Source organism: Mustela putorius, unplaced genomic scaffold, assembly GCF_011764305.1.
Source record: "Mustela putorius furo isolate JIRA1106 unplaced genomic scaffold, ASM1176430v1.1 tig00000508_pilon_pilon_pilon, whole genome shotgun sequence".
Taxonomy (NCBI): Eukaryota; Metazoa; Chordata; class Mammalia; order Carnivora; family Mustelidae; genus Mustela; species Mustela putorius.
Genome location: NW_025421402.1, coordinates 4,564,282 through 4,582,802, shown reverse-complemented (window position 1 = coordinate 4,582,802; position 18,521 = coordinate 4,564,282). Strand labels below are relative to the sequence as shown.

At 49.9% G+C, this 18,521-nt stretch overlaps 1 protein-coding gene across 11 annotated transcripts in view; it reads left to right on the top strand.

Annotated features, from left to right (window-relative positions):
- The first annotated feature begins 3,584 nt into the window (after nucleotides 1-3,584).
- The window catches only part of PLEKHA6 (pleckstrin homology domain containing A6), a 142,436-nt gene continuing 127,499 nt past the window's right edge, over nucleotides 3,585-18,521 (top strand). For 2 of the 11 annotated variants that reach the window (XM_045081058.1, XM_045081055.1), the window contains exons 1-3: nucleotides 3,716-4,367; nucleotides 9,551-9,627; nucleotides 15,670-15,727. In XM_045081058.1, coding sequence (XP_044936993.1) covers nucleotides 4,285-4,367; nucleotides 9,551-9,627; nucleotides 15,670-15,727 — 218 coding nt within the window. In that variant the 5' untranslated portion in view covers nucleotides 3,716-4,284. Of the gene's footprint in view, nucleotides 4,368-9,550; nucleotides 9,628-15,669; nucleotides 15,728-18,521 lie in introns of all 11 variants that reach the window. The other 9 variants (XM_013058174.2, XM_045081053.1, XM_045081052.1 and 6 more) reach the window with 9 other exon arrangements.

Genomic DNA, 18,521 nt, shown 5'->3' with positions numbered 1-18,521 from the left:
GGGTGAGGTCAGCCCATCCAACCACGCGGGCAGAGAGTAGCCGGAGGGAGGAGGTCAGAAGGAAACTCAGGGAGCTCTGAACAGAAGAAAGGGGATTAGATATTGGACAAGTAAGAATGGTAGACCTGTATTCTAGGCCTCATTAAGGGCTAATTTTCTTATAGGTACTGTTTTAATTTCCCCTAGCTGCTGTAACAAATCATAATCAGGGCAGCTTAAAACAACCCAGATCTCTTCTCTCAGAGTTCTGGAGGCCAGAAGTCCAAAAATCAAGGTGTTGCCTGGTCCACACTCCCTCTGGAGGCTCTGGGGAAAAATTCTTTCTTTGCCTCTTCCAGCTTCTGGTGGCTGTGGCTATTTTTGATTTGGGGCTGTATCGATTCAATCTCTTTCTCGGTGGTCACATTGCCCCCCCCCCACCCCATCTGTTTCAAAGCTCCCCTAGCCTGTCCCTTATTGAGGACACTTGTCATGGAATTTAAGCACCCACCCAAGTAATCAGGATAATCTCCCCATCTCAGGATCTTTAATTTAATTACATCTATAAAGACCTTGTTTCCAAATAAGGTCACATTCATAGATTCCAGGGGTTTGACATGGACAGCTTTTGGGGGGCTGTTTCTCAACGCACCTCCCGTACTAAGCCAGAAGCATAGGGACATGTAAGTGACTAAGGCCTCAAAATGAATGAGAGAATCAGAATCATTTCTAAATATGACTGATGTATTTTATCCAGGGGCTTTGTTGCCTTTTAAAGAAGTAAAATAGGGTGCCTGGGTGGCTCAGTGGGTTAAGCCGCTGCCTTCGGCTCAGGTCATGATCTCAGGGTCCTGGGATCGAGTCCCGCATCGGGCTCTCTGCTCAGCGGGGAGTCTGCTTCCTCCTCTCTCTCTCTCTCTGCCTGCCTCTAGCCTACTTGTGATCTCTCTCTGTCAGATAAATAAATAAAATCTTTAAAAAAAAAAGAAGTAAAATAAAAACTGCTGCAGGGAAAAACAAACAACTAAATTTTTAACCAGCCCACAAAGCATGCACGGTTTTTATCTCAACATACTAACGCTCCTGCCCTCTTCAACACGTAACTGTTGAAACAATGGCTGTTTTTATTTGCTCTTTCTACGCCTTTTCTGCCTTATTTTTAGCTCCTTTGATAAAATATCTTTTGTTTGTTTTATTTATTTGAGAGAGAGAGCAGGAGCAGGGAGAGCAGCAGAGGGAGAGGGTGAAGCCAATTTTCCACTGAGCTAGGAGACCGATGCGGGGCTCGATCCCAGGACTCAGAGATCATGACCTGAGCTGAAGTCAGATGCTTAACCAGACTAAGCCACCTGGGTACCTTTAAAATGTCTTTCTTAGCAGTATTAATACGGATCATAACTGAAGAACAAGACCTTGAATGGAAAAATCACTGGTGAGAATACAGCACAATTGGAAAAGTATTTTCAAAATGGATTTTTTATTTCAAATGAGTAAAAAAGAAACGTTCAAAATCTCAACTGCCAGCCTTTTCTTGTCTAGGTAAAGGTTCCAAGGAACCCCAGGCTGGGTTAGAGATACATAATGCAAAAATCTCGTGAAGAAATCAACAGGAACCCCTACACCTCAAGGAAGACAGTGGCAGAATACATGTTTTCAAATATATGTCATTTCATCCCTGTTTCCACCCACATTCGGCCCAAGCAGCTGCCTTTACTGGTTGCTCAGGTTGGACTGGAAGTGCACAGGCTGCTGGTATTTTCCCTGGGGGCATCTTGGCAGTCATTCTGGTGGTTCAGATCCTTCCATATCACAGGGGCTGGGCGGTGGCTCCATGCTGCATTGGCAGGACGAGTCTTACAGGTGTTTCACGAGACAGGGAATGGAGTCGGGGGGCGGTGTCTGATCCCTGGTCCTTTCAGGCTCCCCAGCTCCGGAACGCAGGGGCACAGATCCTTACCTACGAGTCTTAGGCCCAGCTCCACTTTGCTGTCCAATGAAGCTTTCTCAGCTGGAAGCCCACTGGCCCTGAGAAGGGAGGAAAAAACTGGGTGTTAGAGGCTTCTGGTGCCCTTCCGCATCTGTAGAATGGGCTCAGCTTCCACCTGGCACCCAGGAAATCAACTTGCATATGTCAGCAGAGTGAATTCCCAGAGTTGGAGGCACGATGACATAATGGCAAGTGTTCTGGCCTTCTCTGTCCCCACTTGCTCAGTGGCCTTAATCAGCCTCTTCTCATCATAGCTTCTCAGTTTCCCATCTTTAACACAAGGATTGGACTAGATGTTCCCTGAGGCATCTTCCAGCTTCATTATCTAGGAGCTGTGTACACATTATGTCCAGTTTGAGCACTGGGATACCTGGGAAGGCTCACTGTTTCTTTTTTCCAGAAAACACTCCCTACACACACCCCGATGTGGCTGATGGCTCTATTCAGCAGACCCCCCCCCCCCAAATGAGGCCCAAAAGTACAGGAATGCGGTTAGAGTTAAGAGCCATTCCCAGTGAGGGGCCCCTGGGTGGCTCTGTCGGTTTAGGGACTGACTCTTGGTTTTGACTCAGGTTGTGATCTCCGGATTGGGAGCCTGTGACTGGCTCTGCACTCAGGGAGGGAGTGTGCTTGGGATTCTATCTCCCTCCCATCTCCCTCTTCTTCTGCTCCTCCTCCTCCATTTCTCTTGAAAAATAAATAAATAAAATCTTTTGAAAAATTAACAACAACAAAAAAAGAGTTGTTGCCAGCTCTGACAGCATCAGTCATTCACCAAACATGAATTAAGTGTCCCAGGTTGGTGCCAGGGCTGTAAAGACGCATAAGATGAGCTCCTGCCGTGGGCAGCCCAGAGCCCAAGGAAGCAGACAGACAAGTAAATCAAGGATTGCATTTCAGTGTGATAAGTTCCACCATAGGGTTATTAATAAGGCATCATGACACATAGAGGATGGATATACAAATGTATCTGGGGTACAGTCAAGCAAGCATGGCTTCCCGGAAGAGGTGACACACAGGCAGACACAGTTTCCTAGGTGGAACAGGGATCGAATCCCGTAGAGCGCTCCCAGGAAGGAGGCTCCCTCAACAGACACTTGGCAGCTGCCATGCAACACCTTGCTTTCTCTAAAGGCAGGTCTCTCTCTCATTTGTCTAATGGTTCCCTTGGGTCTAACAGAGGGATCAGAGCGGTCTGCCTCTAATGGGAGCCCCAGGGGCAGGTTTCCGGCAAGCTAGGGAAGCTCACTGAACCCCAGCTTTGATACGGACACACAGCAGAACTCTGGGTCCAGCAATATCATTTTTGATATGCCAGTTTTGAATGCTTACCACCTGTATCTGTGCACAGAACAAATTCCCTCCCCCCCCCCCTTTTCCTTTCCTGGTGCAAATTAGGGGGAAGGGACATAAAAGCGGTTGGTTTCTGAGCGTGTTCTAAGGTCTCACTCCGATTCCCCTTAGTCATGGCAGGCTTCTTGGAGGAAGTGCTCGGAAACAAAAGTAAGAACTAGCTTGACTAATGAGGCTGACATCCAGGGCCCCTCGCTGCCCACACCCGTGCGTACCACCCTTCCCGGCATCTGACCTTTGTTCCTCTGCTAACCTCCGGCCAAGTAGAACCAGCTCTGACCACTCGCCCTTTTCCGTTCGGCGGCTGGACATGTCCCCTCGGTCCGTGATTCAAAGCTCTTTCGGCCAAACTGGTTCTCCGCGCCCCGCGCCTGGGGTTGGGGACCTGCGGGGCTGCCCCGGATCCTCCCGCTGGCTGTGAATTACCTTCGGCGGCGGCGGCAGCGGCGGCGGCGGCGGCGCGGCCCCGCCTCCCCTCGGCCGGCCGGCGGTTCAAGTGCAGGTTCGCAGCTGGGAGCGAGAGGCGACACCCCTCGCTCGCGCCGAGCAACCTGCTCCTTGGGCGGCTGCGGGCGGGAGGGACAGCGCTCGGCGCGGCGCCCAGCGGTCGGCGAGGGAGCGTCGGAACCACCTCCCCCACCCCGGCGCGCCGATTGCCGGGCGTTAAGTTGAGGAGGCGTCCGAAGCGGGCTACCGGCGGGAGGCGGCGGCTGGAGCGGGAGCCCGGCCCGGCCGGGGTTAAGTCTCGCTGCTCCCCGCTGCCCGGCTGGCGGCCCGCCGCCTTCAGTGAGAGCCCGGCGCCCGGCGGGGACCCCTCTCCTGCCTCTCCTGCCTCCTCCGCCCCCCCCCCCGCCCCGCCTGCGGGAGGGCGGACAGTGGGGGTCGCTGGGCAGGAAGCCCCCCCCCCCACTCCGCGCGCGCGCCCCGGGGGGGGCCCGGAGCGAGAGGGGCTTCTGGACGCCGAGATGGCCGATGAGATTGACTGGCTGGACTTGCCCGGCCGGTGGACCTACGGAGTGGACCGCGGTGGGAGAGTCTTCTTCATCAAGTACGTTGGTCTCTCTCGTTTTGCCTTTTTTTTTTTTTTTTCCCGAGTTGTCCAACTTGGAAGGTGGCAGGGCTGGGGGCCGGCTGAGCGGTAGGGGGAAGCGGTGGCTGGAACAGCGGGCATGACTAATAAGTTTATCACCATGCCTGTTTGAATGCGTCTCCCGCCTTTTCCTCAATGGGTCAAAGTCCAGCCTCGGCTGGGGCCTGCCCTCCTCTGGAAAGGCAGGGTGCGGCGGGGCAGGTGCGGGCCTTTCCGGCTTCCCCCCCCCCCCAGTCACAGGGGGCCACTGGCCGCCCAGAAGAGGATGCGTGGACCCAGTGCCCAGCGGGCCCATCCTTCCTTTCTGCTCCATCCACTGAAAGGGCCAGGGGACCCTTCTTTCTCTTGCCCCCTCCCCCGATTTTCCAGGGAGAACACTTGGCTGAGTGACATCACGTGGGGAGACCCTGCCTCTGCCGCTTGTCCCGGGCCTTGCCTCACCCCAGGGCTTGGTGTTCCCAGGCTGGCAGCCCCTCTCCCTTCCTGCTTCTTTCTGGGGCTGTGGTCAAGGGGAAGGAGAAGATACCCACAGAGCATTTGGCGTTCTTTAAAGAGAGGAAGTCTTTGCTGTTCTCCGTAATATATTAGGACCGTTATATTAATTTCATAAACCAAAATGGCTCTGGCATAATCTCATTATAACAGAGTGGCCCCGCTGGTGCTATTTTGGCCCGCTCCTGCTATAGTCCTTCTTTGCCAGGATAGAAATCTCCCGATAATACAGCAAGTCTAGAAGCACAGCAGTCTCAACTGTTAGCCACACCTGATGGGGTTTTTCCCCTTCCTCAAGATAGCCACTCACAGAACATGACAGCTGAAAGGAACCTTGGCTGCAGCCCCCTCATTTCTCAGATGGGGAAGAGAGATCTAGAGATGCAGAGTCCTTGTCTGAGATCAAATCACTTGCTAATCAGAGCTCAGACTAAGCTCCGGACCCTCGGACTTTAGTGCCCTGCCTTCTCCCCTACCCCTGACCCGCCTTTGCAGCTTCCACACCTGCTTTAGGTCCTTCTGTAATTAGCATCACCACGATCATAATTGATGCTGTAATTAGATTATCTTAGAAATGAACTCCGGGAAAGTTGTTGACCCTGGGTCAGAACTTCCCTGGTATTAAAACTGTAGCCCCTTTGGTCTGTGGTTTGAGACTTTGGAGTTCATAAAAATCCCCTGAGGAATTTATGAGAAAAGGCCGATTCCCGAGCCCCACCTCTGGAGATGGCGAATCCCACCCGGGTGGAGTGTTTCCATGAGCTCCCCGGCCTGCGTGGTTAATTTGCCTCTTCTTGTCTTCCTTCCCAAACTCTCGCTCGCCTTCCAGCTTCTCTTTCTCCCCGTGAACGTTTGAGTGGTCCCTCTCTGTGTGGCACACCACTTGGCATTAGAGAGAAAACCCAGTAAGAGACGAGTTTTCCCCTGAAGGTGGTAGGGAGAAAATGCAGATAAGTACTTAGGAAATAAGAAGATATCTTCTAGAGGTATTTGCATGATGGTCTAGGAACACAAGGAAGAAAGAACTAGAAGTCTCCTTTCTCCAGGGAGTGGAGGGAGGGCCTTCTGGAGGAGACCTTTGAGCTTATTCTGGAGCAGAGGACCTGGGAGAAAGGGGCCCCAAAGCAGAGGCCTGTGGGAAGGTGGGTGTCAGCGGGTGCCAAGACACAAATTGTCTAGAACACTCTGAGGGGGTCAGTGGACATGGAGCAGGGGCTACTGGGGTGCTGCAGAAGAGGGGGCAGGGTGCATGGGAAGGGGTAGCCCTGTGCATTTGGCTTTGAACGTGGTCCTGCAGGTGGTGGGAATCCAGAGAGGATTTTTCAAAGAGGCTCGTTATACTTAGACCTAGAAGTGTCCCTCTGCCAGCCCGGTGGGGGCAGGTGACAGTTTGAACACAGAACACAGAGGTGGGGGGAGAAACTTGGCATATGGAGGCAGTCAGAGGCAACGGCCAAAGTCCATGAGAGAGCAGACGGGTTGGATTTCAGCAGTGAGGAGAGACAGAGGGGATACAGAAGTCTGTAGGAGTAGAAGCGAGAGTGTTCATTTACTGCCTGAGTGTGGGAGAAGAGAGGGAAAAGGAAAAATCAAAAACGAATCTCAGAGATTTTAACTAGAGTTTGACGGAGATCAAGAATATGAGGAACAGGTTGTAGGGGGGAGTACACGTTCAGGGGGAAGTATTGAACTTGAGGTCCTCGTGGGACCAGCAGGAAGTGATGTCTGACAGGCAACCTGAGGTACAGGATGTTCAAGAGAGCGGCCTGGGCTGGAGAGGGGTCACTCACTGCATAGGGATGGAACCATCTAGAAGTATGTGACCAAGAAAACAGGGGTGCCCAGTCAACACCAGCGTTGAAGGAAGGAATAGAGGAGGCGGGACCAGGGATCTCAGGATGGACAGCACCAGGGCCAAGGCAGGGTGTTGCCCTAGAAGACTGAGGTTGTGGGATGGTGGGGGTGGAGTGTGTGTGTGGGGGGTGAGGTTGGGAGGAGTTGTTAGGAGGAAGGGATGGCCAATGCGGAAAGGCCAAATGAGCTGAAGACTGGAGAGCATCTGTTGGATTTAGGAACTGGGGAGCTCTTTAATGACCTTTAGGAAATGCGGTTTCAGGGAAGGGCTGAGGAGAGAAAGCAGATTGCAGAGGATGGGTGAGAGGGAGAGCAGGAAGTGGAAACAGCTTGAAGGGATTAGTTTCCAAGAAGGATGCTGGGCCACTAAGAAGGGGAGCCTGAGATAGGAAGGTGGAAGGGAGGTGGCATTGAGAGGGGCTCAGACTGGAAGCCACAGAGCAGAGTGGGGCTAAAGGGGTGATTACCTGAGAGAGAGAGAAGTTGAAGATATGGTCCTATGATGCTCAATAGGATGAGGCTCTAGAAAAGACAGGCCCTGCTGGGGACTCTAACCCAGGCAAAGGCCACTTTCTCCCTAGTGCAGAAGCAAGTATTAAGGTGGGGATATGGGTACGTTTGGGGGGTTGCTGGTTGGGCGTATCGAGGAAGCTCTTGCCTCATGGTTTCTATTTTTTCTTGAAGTAAGCCATACAGATTGTCCATTGAGAATGGGGACGGGGGAGAGAAGAAGCAGGGGCGGGCCTTGAGGCTGGTGGGGAAGCTTCAGAACACTCTGCAAATGGCAGCTGGCAGGGCCCCTGAAGAAGATTCCAGGAGGCCCATAGTGCCCAGGGAAGCATGGGGACTGTGGGTTTACAGTGACATCAGTCCTCCCAGTTTTATAGTTTCCTGTCAGCCCAGAGCTGGGGTGGAGACAGCCTGGGATTGCATCGTTCTGGGCCAGGTGCTGACAAGGGGAGAGCAGCAGCAGAACACGGGGAGGAAGGGGAAGGTGTGGTGGGGTTGTGTCCACCTCTGCGACCCTGGGATGGCCCATGATATCTGGGAGGGGTGGGGGTAGTTGTGCGGTCTGAGGGAGCAACTGCGGGAGGAGAGGAGGAATTGGGGCCCACAGGTCTCGGGGTGCCTGAGACCTGTGGGCCCCACATACTTACAGTTTAGTACGGGCGGCCTTTCCCCGCCCTGGGCTTCCTCTCCCACAGCCTCCCAGGGCTGAAGCCCACATCACAGGGCATCGCCGAGGGCTCTGGGGACACCAGAGCAGGACTCTGTTTCTTCTCTCCTCCTCAGAGGCCTGAGTCAGCTGGGGAATCCCCCCTTGTACGTAGCAGGTGTCCAGACGTAGGGAAACAGTTCTGAAATCCAGTGAAAAGAAAGCCTGTGTCCACACGAAGACCCAGACACAGAGATTCATAATTCATAGCAGCTTTATATGTAATGGTCCAAACTGAAAACCACCCGAATGTCCATGACCATGGTATAGCCTATGACGGAATATTGCTCAGTAATGAAACAGAATCAATTATGAACACATGCGGCCTCAGGAAAGGAGGAGAAAGAGGAAAGAAAGGGAAGAGAGAAAAGAACGAGGAAGAAAAGAAAGAAAGAAGTCAGACAAAGGAATCTAGCTTACATGATTTCATTTATATAAAGGTCTAAAACTTGAGAACACACAGACTAATCTATAGTGACAGGAAGCAGATCAGTTGTTGCTTGGGGGAGGAATTGCAAGGGAGCACAAAGAAAAATTGGGGGAGTCACATCTTGATTTTGGTGATAGTTTCACAGGACATATGTCAAAACTTTGAATTGTACACTTTAAGTATGTGCAGTATTGTATATCTTACTTAAATAGAAATTTAGTGGAACCCTTCTTAGTGGGGTTTACTATATTAATTAAAGCATTAATGAGACTTTGAAACCAGTGAGTGGAATCCTGTCCTGGGCCCAACGGCCCCACCCTAAAGCCTGGATGATACAGGTGACCTGAGGCTCCTCTCCTCTGTGACCTTGGATTGCCTGAGAAAGTCAGATGCTTCCTGCTGGGTCTCATCGGGCTCTGCAAAACTGAGTCTCACTTGGTTGGGGACGTGGTGAGAAATGCTGATGGGTTCATCTGCCTTCCGATCCAGACCCAGAGGATCTGCAGTGGTGGGGAGCCCACTTTGCTGGGAGTAAGATATTAGAATCGGGGCTTCTTTACTTATTGATTGTATGATTTGAGGCAAGTTTCTTAACCTCTCTGAACCTCAGATTCATCATCTGTAAAATTCCCAGAAGGAGGGACTGTTGTGAAAGAAACTGGCACTATAGATGCTCAGGGACCTTTCGTATCCATTGAGAAGCTGCCTATTAAGGACCTTCCCTGTTCTCCCCAGAGGCTTCACCAGTCACCTCAAATGTCCCCTCTCTAGTGAAGTCTTCATGCTGTTTCCCTTCCTTAATTTCATCCTTATTAGTGCTCCTAGATAATGATCTCTATGCAGAGCCGTAGTAGGGATGCCATATACTTCCTGTTCCATCATTTTGCAACTATTTTTTCTGTGTCTGTTGCCCCCCCGGCGGATTATAAATTCTTTGAGGTCAGGGTCAGATGTTACTGATTTCCGGATCCTCAGTGTCCCCCCAGGCAATGCTTTGTGAATGAATGAATGAATGAATGAATGGTGGTATGGATTCACTCATCTCAGGTGTCTGGGATCGGACAGTCAGTGTTGATGTGACTCTGGAGAGCGGTGTGCTAATCAGGGAGGCCTTCTTGTATCCGACACGTTCTTATTGGTCTTCTGCAGTGATGAGGAAAAGTCAACCAGCTGGGTGCACCCTGGCACGGAATACCCCATCCAGAGTGGACACTCCTCCAGCCCAGGTAAGGAGCTTGGCTGTCCCTGCCTCTGCAGTCGAGGAGGAAGCCGTGGCTTGAAGCAGCGTCACACATCCCCTGCCCTGACTTTGCTTCTGACTTTTGCTTTTTCCCATGGATGGATTCAGCTTAGCATTTGGACCTCCATCTGGGGGAGGGTGCAGGAGGGTTGGTACTCAGCTTGGGGTCTTTCCAGGTTTCCAGCTCTACAATTAGTATTGTAGAGCACCTTGGGAGGTGCAGATCTGACTCTCTCACATCCCTCTGCCCAATCAGAAAATCCCATCCATCTTCAGAGCTCCTGACCAAGGCAGAACCCCAGCTCGTGGTGCTGTACCATAGGACCATATACCGTGATGGAACCGTTCTCTCTCTCTGTGCTGCCCGATGGAGTCACCATTAACCCTGTGTAGCTGCTGAGTGATTGACATGTGATTAGTGTGGTGGAGGAACTGAGTTTTACATTTTAATGAGTTTAAACTTAATAGTCGCACCTGGCTAGTAGGAATTCCCTCACACTGGGGAGAACATGAAAGAAAAGGAGTCAGGGCCCACATTGGTGGCTTCCTATGGAGAGGACCCCACTGCTAGCCCCCGAGAACCTCGCAGGCCAGTGACAAAGTGGGGACATGTACAGGCAAGATTTCTGTCTAAACTGGGGAGGGAGAGACACCCAGAAGGAGAAGGGCTGGGGTGCTTCAAGTGGACAAGCGGTCATCTTCAGAATGCCACCACTCACTGCCCGCACTGGCCTTCGAGCCTTTTGCCTGACCGCACACCAGACATGTGGTTCTAGGAGTCGTGATCATTCGTGGGGGGTCTGCTGGTGCTGCTGGACACATTGGGTTAAGGTGTCGGCCTGCCCAGAGCCTCCTTTGTTTGATATTCTGGGTGGGAGTTGTTGTGTTGTTAGAGCTGGAAGGGACTTCAGGGACCCTGGAGCCCAACTCCTTTTATAGGTAGGAAAATTGAAGAGCAGAGAGGAAGTGTCTGGCTCAAGGCCACTGAGCTAGTAAGTGAAGCCGTGTTGGGGTTAAATGCTTATGCGCTGGAGGCAGAGGGACCTGAGCTCAAATCTCGGCCCTACTTTCTATGAGTGTGGTCCTGAGCAAGGGGCTGAAATCTTCCGGGGCTTGGCTTCCTCATTCGTAAGCCAGAGATAGGATTAGGAACCTCCAAAGATTATCGAGAAGGCTACCGAGAGATTCACCGTCCGTGGAGGGGACTGCTGCTGTTACTGTCATTATTCTTATTTTTGACATGAAGCAGGGCCTCTGGACCCCAAGGCCGGGCTGCATTCTTCTTCTGGGTTGGTGTTTTTGCTGCTGTCAGTGTTTAAAATCTAATTCCATCTATCTCATTATGACTCCAGGGAGGATCGGAAGATGAATAAGAGCCTTCAAGCCAATTATGTCATTTGGGGCTGCAGCCAACTGGTTGTCCGAGGCTGGGAAGGGGTTAAGATGCCCCTGAAGCTTGCCGGGAGGGCAGCTGCCTCCGCGGGCACTCCGCCTGGACAGGAATATAAGCTCTCTTGGTGTTGCCCGGGCAGAGAGGGCAGTGTGGAGGGAAGTTGCTGGAAAAGGCAGGGGACATAATCCACACTGGCCTCTTTCCCAGGCACATCACAGTGGCAGGATTATTTATGATTCTGACCCAATGGGGATCCCTCTATTTGGGGAGACTGCCAACCCACGCCCTTCTGAATGGGAACGTCCTCCCACAGGGACGGAGGGGGAACAAGTAGCATTTATGGAGCAGCACAGAGGAAAGAATGTCAGCTTTGGAAGCAGGAGACCAGACTCACAGCCAGGCCTAGACACTTCCTGTGTGACCTTAAGCAAGGTGATTAACCTCTCTGGGCCTCAGTTTCCTCACAGATAAAAATGTTCAAGCCGATACCTATTATATACCGTGCGAATTAAATGTGCTAATGGTGGTAAAATGTGTAGCTTAGAGGAAGGAAGCCCTAAGGGGTAGCTGGTCTTACAGTTTCTATGAACCAGGTCCTGAGAGGGGAGGTGGGCTCCTTGGATTTCCTACCGCATTGAAGCAACAGCATCACCACCAACAGCAAAAAGGAAATATAGACCCTCTAAAGAGGGGTGAGTAAAATGACTGCTAGAAACTGGGCCCACCACACTATAGAATAGCTTTGTTTTATTAAAGCTCATACACAAGGCACATATTTGGCTGGACCAGAAAGGTAGCCGTGACTGTCAAGAGAGTCCCCACCCGTTTTGCAATATATCAGCCACAGGGCTCTGGCACGCCCAAAAGGATGGATCTCCACTAGCACCCTGCTTGTCCCCACCTCTGACAGTGGTTTCCCTTGAGTTTCTCAGAAGACTCCCCCTCTGCTTCTGGGTGGAGGCATCCAGTTGGCCAAGGAGGCAGGATTTTTTGGCGGGGAGGATGGGTAGGACAAAAGGGTACCTAACAGAGCAGTCTTTGGAGACCAGGGGCTGCCAGCACCTGTAGGGATTGCCCAGGCTCCTCCGAGCTGGGGTCAGCTTCCTCAGCTGTTGAGTTCTCGCTCCCCCTATAAGCCTGCAGTTCTCTGCGCTGAGCATTTCCATGGATCAGTTTTTTCAGAGCTGTGGTAAAAAAAAGTTTTTATAGATCAATCAGACAGAAAATCAGTATGGAAACATTGGCCTTAAATGACACATTAGACCAAAAAGCAACTTGATGGTATATACACAACAGTCCACCTCAGACCAGCAGGACACGTGCTCTTCTGACGTGCACACGGAACGCTCTCCAGACTAGATCATATGTCAAGACACAAAACAAGTCTCAGTACATTTAAAAAGATGGAAATAATATTAATGTCTTTTCTGACCATGATGGTATGAAAGTACAGATCAATTACAAGAAGAACACCAGAAAAATCACAAATGTATGGAGACTAAATAATGCGTTACTGACCAACCAGTGGGTCAACCAAGAAATCAAAGGAGAAATGAAAAAATACCTTGAGACAAATGAAAACAGAAATACAGCATTCCAGGGGCGCCTGGGTGGCTCAGTGGGTTAAGCCTCTGCCTTCTGCTCAGGTCATGATCTCAGGGGCCTAGAATCAAGTTCCACATCAGGCTCTCTGCTCTGTGGGGAGCCTGCTTCCTCCTCTCTCTCTCTCCGCCTCTCTGCCTACTTGTGATCTCTGTCTGTCAAATAAATAAATAAAATCTTAAAAAAACAAAAAAAAAAAAGATGGCATTCCAAAATCCCTGGGGTGTAGCAAAAACAGCTCCAAGAGGAAAGTTTGTAGCAATATGGTCGTACCTCAGGAAACAAGAAAATCTCAGATAACCAATCCAACTTTACACCTAAAGGAAATGAAAAAAGAGTAATAAACGAAGCCCAAAGTTAGTAGAAGGAAGGAAGTCACAGAGCTCAGAGTGGAAATCATTGAAATGGACACTGGAAAGACAATAGAAAAGATGAACAAAATTGATAAAACTTTAGCTGGACCCACCAAGAGAAAGAAAGGGCTCAAATAAGTAAAATCAGAAATGAAAGAGAAGTTACAATTGACACCCCAGAATTACAAAGGATCATAAGATACTACAATGAATGATAATATGCTAACAAATTACACAACCTAGAAGGGAGGAATAAATTCCTAGAAACATGCCATCTTCTAACACCAAATCACAAAGAAATAGTAAATGTGAATGCAGTGATTACAGTAAGAAGATTAAATCAGTAATCAAAAACCTCCCAACAAAAACCGAGCACCAGATGGCTTCACTAGTAAATTCTACCAAACATTCAATGATTTAATACCGATTTTCTCAAACTCTTCCAAGAAATTGAAGAGGAGGGATTGCTTCCAAATTCATTTTATAAGGCTAGCATTACCCTAATAACAAATCCAGACAAAAACATCATGAAAAAAGAAAACGACAGGCCAATATTCCTGATGAACAGAGATGCAAAAATTCTCAACTGAATATTAGCAAACTGAATTCAACAATACATCAGTAGGATCATTTACCATGTTCAAATGATGTTTATTTCAGGGACTCCCAGAAATAAACCTAAGCATATACAGTTAATTAACTTATAACAAATGAGGCAAGAATATGCAATAGAGAAAAGATAGTCTCTTTAAATGGTGTTGGGAAAACTGGTCAGCTACATGCAGGAGAATGGAACTAGACCTCTATTTTGTCATACACAAAATTTAACTCAAAGTGGATTAAAGATTTGAATATAAGACCTGACCCCATAAAACTCCTAGCAGAAAATACAGGCAGTAAACTCCGTGACATTGGTCTCAGTGATGATTTTTTGGAGCTGACTCTAAAGGCAAGGGCAACGAAAGCAAAAATAAACAAATAGGACTGCATCAAACTAAAAAGTTTCTGCACAGCCAAAGAAACCATCAACAGAATGAAAAGGCAACCTACGGAATGGGAGAAAATGTTTGCAAATCATATATCTGACAAGGGGTTCATATCCAAAATATATAAAGAAATCCTATAGCTCAGCAACAAAAACAAAAAATAAAAAAACACCAAGAAAACAAACAAGAAACCCAAAACAAAAAACTATCTGATCAAAAAGCGGGCAGAAGACCTGAATAGACATCTTTCCAAAGAAGACATATAGCTAGCTAATAGGCATATAAAAAAAGATGCTTAGCATCACTGATCATCAGGAAAATGGAGTCAAAACCACGATGATGTATTACAGCACAGCTGTTAGAATGGCTCTTCTCAAAAAGACTAGAAATAATAAGCTTTGGCGAGGATGTGGAGAAAGGGGAACCCTCTTGTACTGTTGGTGGGAATGTACACTGGTGCAGTCACTCTGGAGAACAGCGTGGAGGTTCCTCAGAAAAGAAAACAGAACTGCCTATGTTCCAGCAATTCCCCTGCTAGGTATTTATTCTAAGAAAACAAAAACACTAATTCAAAGAGATGTATGCCCTCCTTTGCTCATTGCAGCATTATTGACAACAGTCATGATATGGAAACAACTTGGGTGTCCACTGATGGATGAGGGGGTGAAGACGTGGTAGATACACCCGACAGAACACTACTCGGCCATGGAAAAGAACAAAATCTTGTGATGGCGAGGATCGACCTTGAGAAAATTGCGCAGAGTGAAATGAGACGAATACCGTATGATTTCACATTTATGTGGAATCCGAACAGCAAAACAAATGAACAAACCCAACCAAAGTCATTAGTAATGGATGAGAATCGTGGTCTAGAGGAGAGGGGAGCTGATGGGGAGCCAGATGGGTGGAGGAGGTCAAGAGGTACAAACTTCCAATTACATAATAAATACATAATGTACGACGTGGTGATTGTAGTCAATGATATTGGAGTTGACACACACTTGAAAGTTGCCAAAAGAGTAAATCCCCAAAATTCCCATCACAAGGAAAAAAATTGCCACTGTGTATGGGAATGGATGGCAACTAGCCTTGTGATCATTTCTCAATGTATCCAAATAACAAATCATTACCCTGTACACTTGCAAATAATATAATGTGTGTCAATTACATGTCGATTAGAAATTTTTTTTTTTTTTAAGTTTCTCCATTTTCCTGGGACTGATTTCCTAAGTCTTCAACTTCCTGTCTGGAGGTGATGGGCTAGGGTTTGCAGGCTTGAGTCCTGGTCTGATCCTAGGAGGCCTGGGGCTTATGCTTCTGTGACTCGAGGCGAGGGGGCTGTGGGACGACCCTGAGCGTCCTTGCGTTCACTGCTCTATCTCAGGCCAGCACAGGGCCTGGCCCCAAGGAGATGCTCAAGAAAAGCTTGTCGAATGAACAAGCAAACCGTGCGAGGCCGTGATCCATTTGGTGACTTTGCCGCTCACAGGGAGTGTCCCATTCACGCTCTGGCTCTTATTTGCTGGAATCACATGGATAAGAAGAGTGGACCAAAAGGGGTGACATGGTTGGTTTGAGCACTGTTGGCTTGTCTGTGAATTTTCCTAGCTTCCTCCGCCCCATCCCTCCTGCATGCAAATTGGGTTTGTGGGGCTGAGAAGAGAGAGTCATGTTGTGATTTTTCTTTCTCGCAGGATTGCCCAAGGGCTGGGAGATGGATTCTACCCAGGAAGGAGCTGTGTATTTCATTAAGTGAGTAAGATGGGGTTTCTTTCTGGTCTGGCTGTTGGGCCTACTGTTGTCGTTGTCACTGATGGCTGCTTGGGAGGGAAGGTGCTTAAAAGGTGTGCTGGGGCCCTGAAGACCTAGAGCGGGTTGGGGGGGTGGTGTTCTGTGAATGAAAGGAGGCCTCTAGGCTTCTGAGCTACTGCGGCAGAGAAAGCTGGGTGTGTGTTTCTGTTGGTACAGAAGAGCTAGTGTCGGTCATGGGAAGTTTTCTGGCTTGGAGTGGGTGAGGGGAGTGTTGGGCTGGGCTGAAAGCAGGGAGAAGACAGCTCAGCAAAGTAAAAAGGCTGATTTAGACACACGGGGACAAAGGCTCGACAAAGGTTCGGAGGAAGGAGCCCCAGCCCCAGGATGCCCAAAAAGTGGATGCCTGGAAGTGGAATGCCCAGGAAGTGGAACCAGTTGAAGGGAAGGTGTGAGCCAGGGCACACAGACAGGCAGGCCGGGAGGTGGCAAGGCCCAGCCCATCTCTCTTGCTCTCCTGGCTGGGGCCCGTGTGATCCTGGAGGTGGCAGGAGTGTGTGCAGTGCTCTGTGTTTCTCTGGGGGTTGGTCACACCCCTGTGGGGGCCGGGGTAGCTGGTGCTCTCGGCAGCTGACCGCACACCTGGGGAAGGTGTCTCAGAGGTGACCTTGACAGCAGAAGGTAACTCTTTGGGCTGGGGTGGTCCACATCCACCCGACTGGACTCGGCCTGGGTCTCTCCATCTCCCAGGCAGGCTGGGTTCTGGCTTCATTCCCACGGGCGAGGCTCAGCGTGCACGGGCTTGTGCCTGGTCTGGCCTCAGAGTCTATGGGACTGGGAGAGCGTGGCTGTGCAGACAGCTGGGGCGTGGGCACTGCCAGAGGAATCCCTGGCCCAGCCGGGGGAAGGAGGGTCCTCCTCATCTCTTTCCGCTCCTGCTCTCCTTCCAAATCTTCATTCATCCGTCAGGAGAGCTCATCCTTCTATCCCCTGCCTTGAGACCAGCCGGCACTTACATCAGCTTGGATCTTAACCATATTCTTTTTTTTTTTTTAAAAGATTTTATTTATTTATTTGACAGAGATCACAAGTAGACAGAGAGGCAGGCAGAGAGAGAGAGGGAAGCAGGTCCCCCTGCTGAGTGGAGAGCCCGATGCGGGGCTTGATCCCAGGACCCTGAGATCATGACCCGAGCCAAAGGCAGAGGCTTAACCCACTGAGCCACCCAGGTGCTCCAACCATATTCTTTTTTTGAAAAAAGATTTTATTTCTTTATTTGACAGAGGGAGATAGAACACAGAAGCAGGGGGAGCAGCAGGCAGAGGGAGAGGAAGAAACAGGCTTCCCGCTGAGCAGGGAGCCCTATGTGCATCCCAGTTCCAGGACCCTGAGATCATGACCTGAACCCAAGGCAGATACTTAGCCGACTGAGCCACCCAGGCAGCCCCGTTAACCCCATTCTTGAAACAAAAACCAGAATGGACAGATTCTGTCCATTCTGACAGATGGTGATTCTGTCAGATAGGACATGGCTGCTATGGCCTGAGCGTTCCCTGAAATTGAACAGAAATCCTTGCTTCAGTTAAGATTTACTTCTTCCTTTCTCTTTGGTGATACCATCTGCGTATTCCTTATATACATCTGGTGCTTGAGACCATCGACTACGTGCTTTCACCCGTATTCTCTCCTCTCCTCTGGCCCTCCACACGTACCACCTGCTGTGGCCTGGCCCTGACCCTCTCTGGCCTCCTCTTCCATAACCGGCCAGCTATGGTGATTCTCATCTTTCTTTCCCTCCCTTGTGCCAAATTCAGTCTTACCTCAGGACCTTTGCATGTGCTATTCCCTCTGCCTGAGAGCAGTTTCCTCTTTTTTTGTGTGTGTATCTGGCACCTACATATCATTTCGCTCGAGTGTTATCTTGTCAGAGTGACCTTTCCTGACTACCCCTTCCCTTGCCCCACTGTGCTCCTCCTTAGACCCTCCCCCCTTTTTTATTTAAAGTGAACTCTATGCCCAATGTGGGGCTCAAACTTAGATCAAGAGTCTCAGGCTCCATCAAGCCAGGCTTTCTCTCCCAGACCCTCTTCATACCACCTGCCAGGTAGCCGGAAGCTTGCTGTTTCTGTATTTGCTTACTTATTGCTGGTGCCTCCCACTGCCCTGTCAGTTCTGAGAGCAGATCCTGGCTATTTCGTGTTCCACCGTGTCTTAGAACCTTGCCGGCGCAGGATAGGAATCTGAGATATTTGCTGGAATGAATGAACGGGAGATGCTGGGGGATAAACAACAGAGGCATAGCTAACGCCTGCTCCGGCTGCAGGTCCAGAGCATCGTGAGCTCCCTGGGTTCGGCGTGCTCAGTCCTGAACTCATCAGCTTTTCCTCGCCAACACCGATTCCATCTTTCTCAGAAGCGCCACCGGAGCTGAGCCCTCAGAGACAGGCTCACACCCCACTGCCAGTCGGTTCTCTTCCCAAATGTCTCACCCCGTGGCCAGAGCCTGCATTCCTGCCCCATGGGCTCTCACCTGGATCATTCTAGCAGCTTCCCGGACTGATCTCCCTGCCTCCCCAGGCCAAACTGCTGCAAGAATGCTTGTTCTCCACAATGCACATCTGTATTTGCCCGAATTTGTATTGCCACATCATTCTGCATTAAAACTCTTTTGTGCTTCCCATCAATTACAGGAAAAAAATCTGAATTCCTTACTCAGGCACTTGAAAGGGCTTCATAAGCTGGCTTCTTGCCTTCTTCCTCTGGCTTCACCTCCCCTACTCCGCAGTTTGGCAGACCA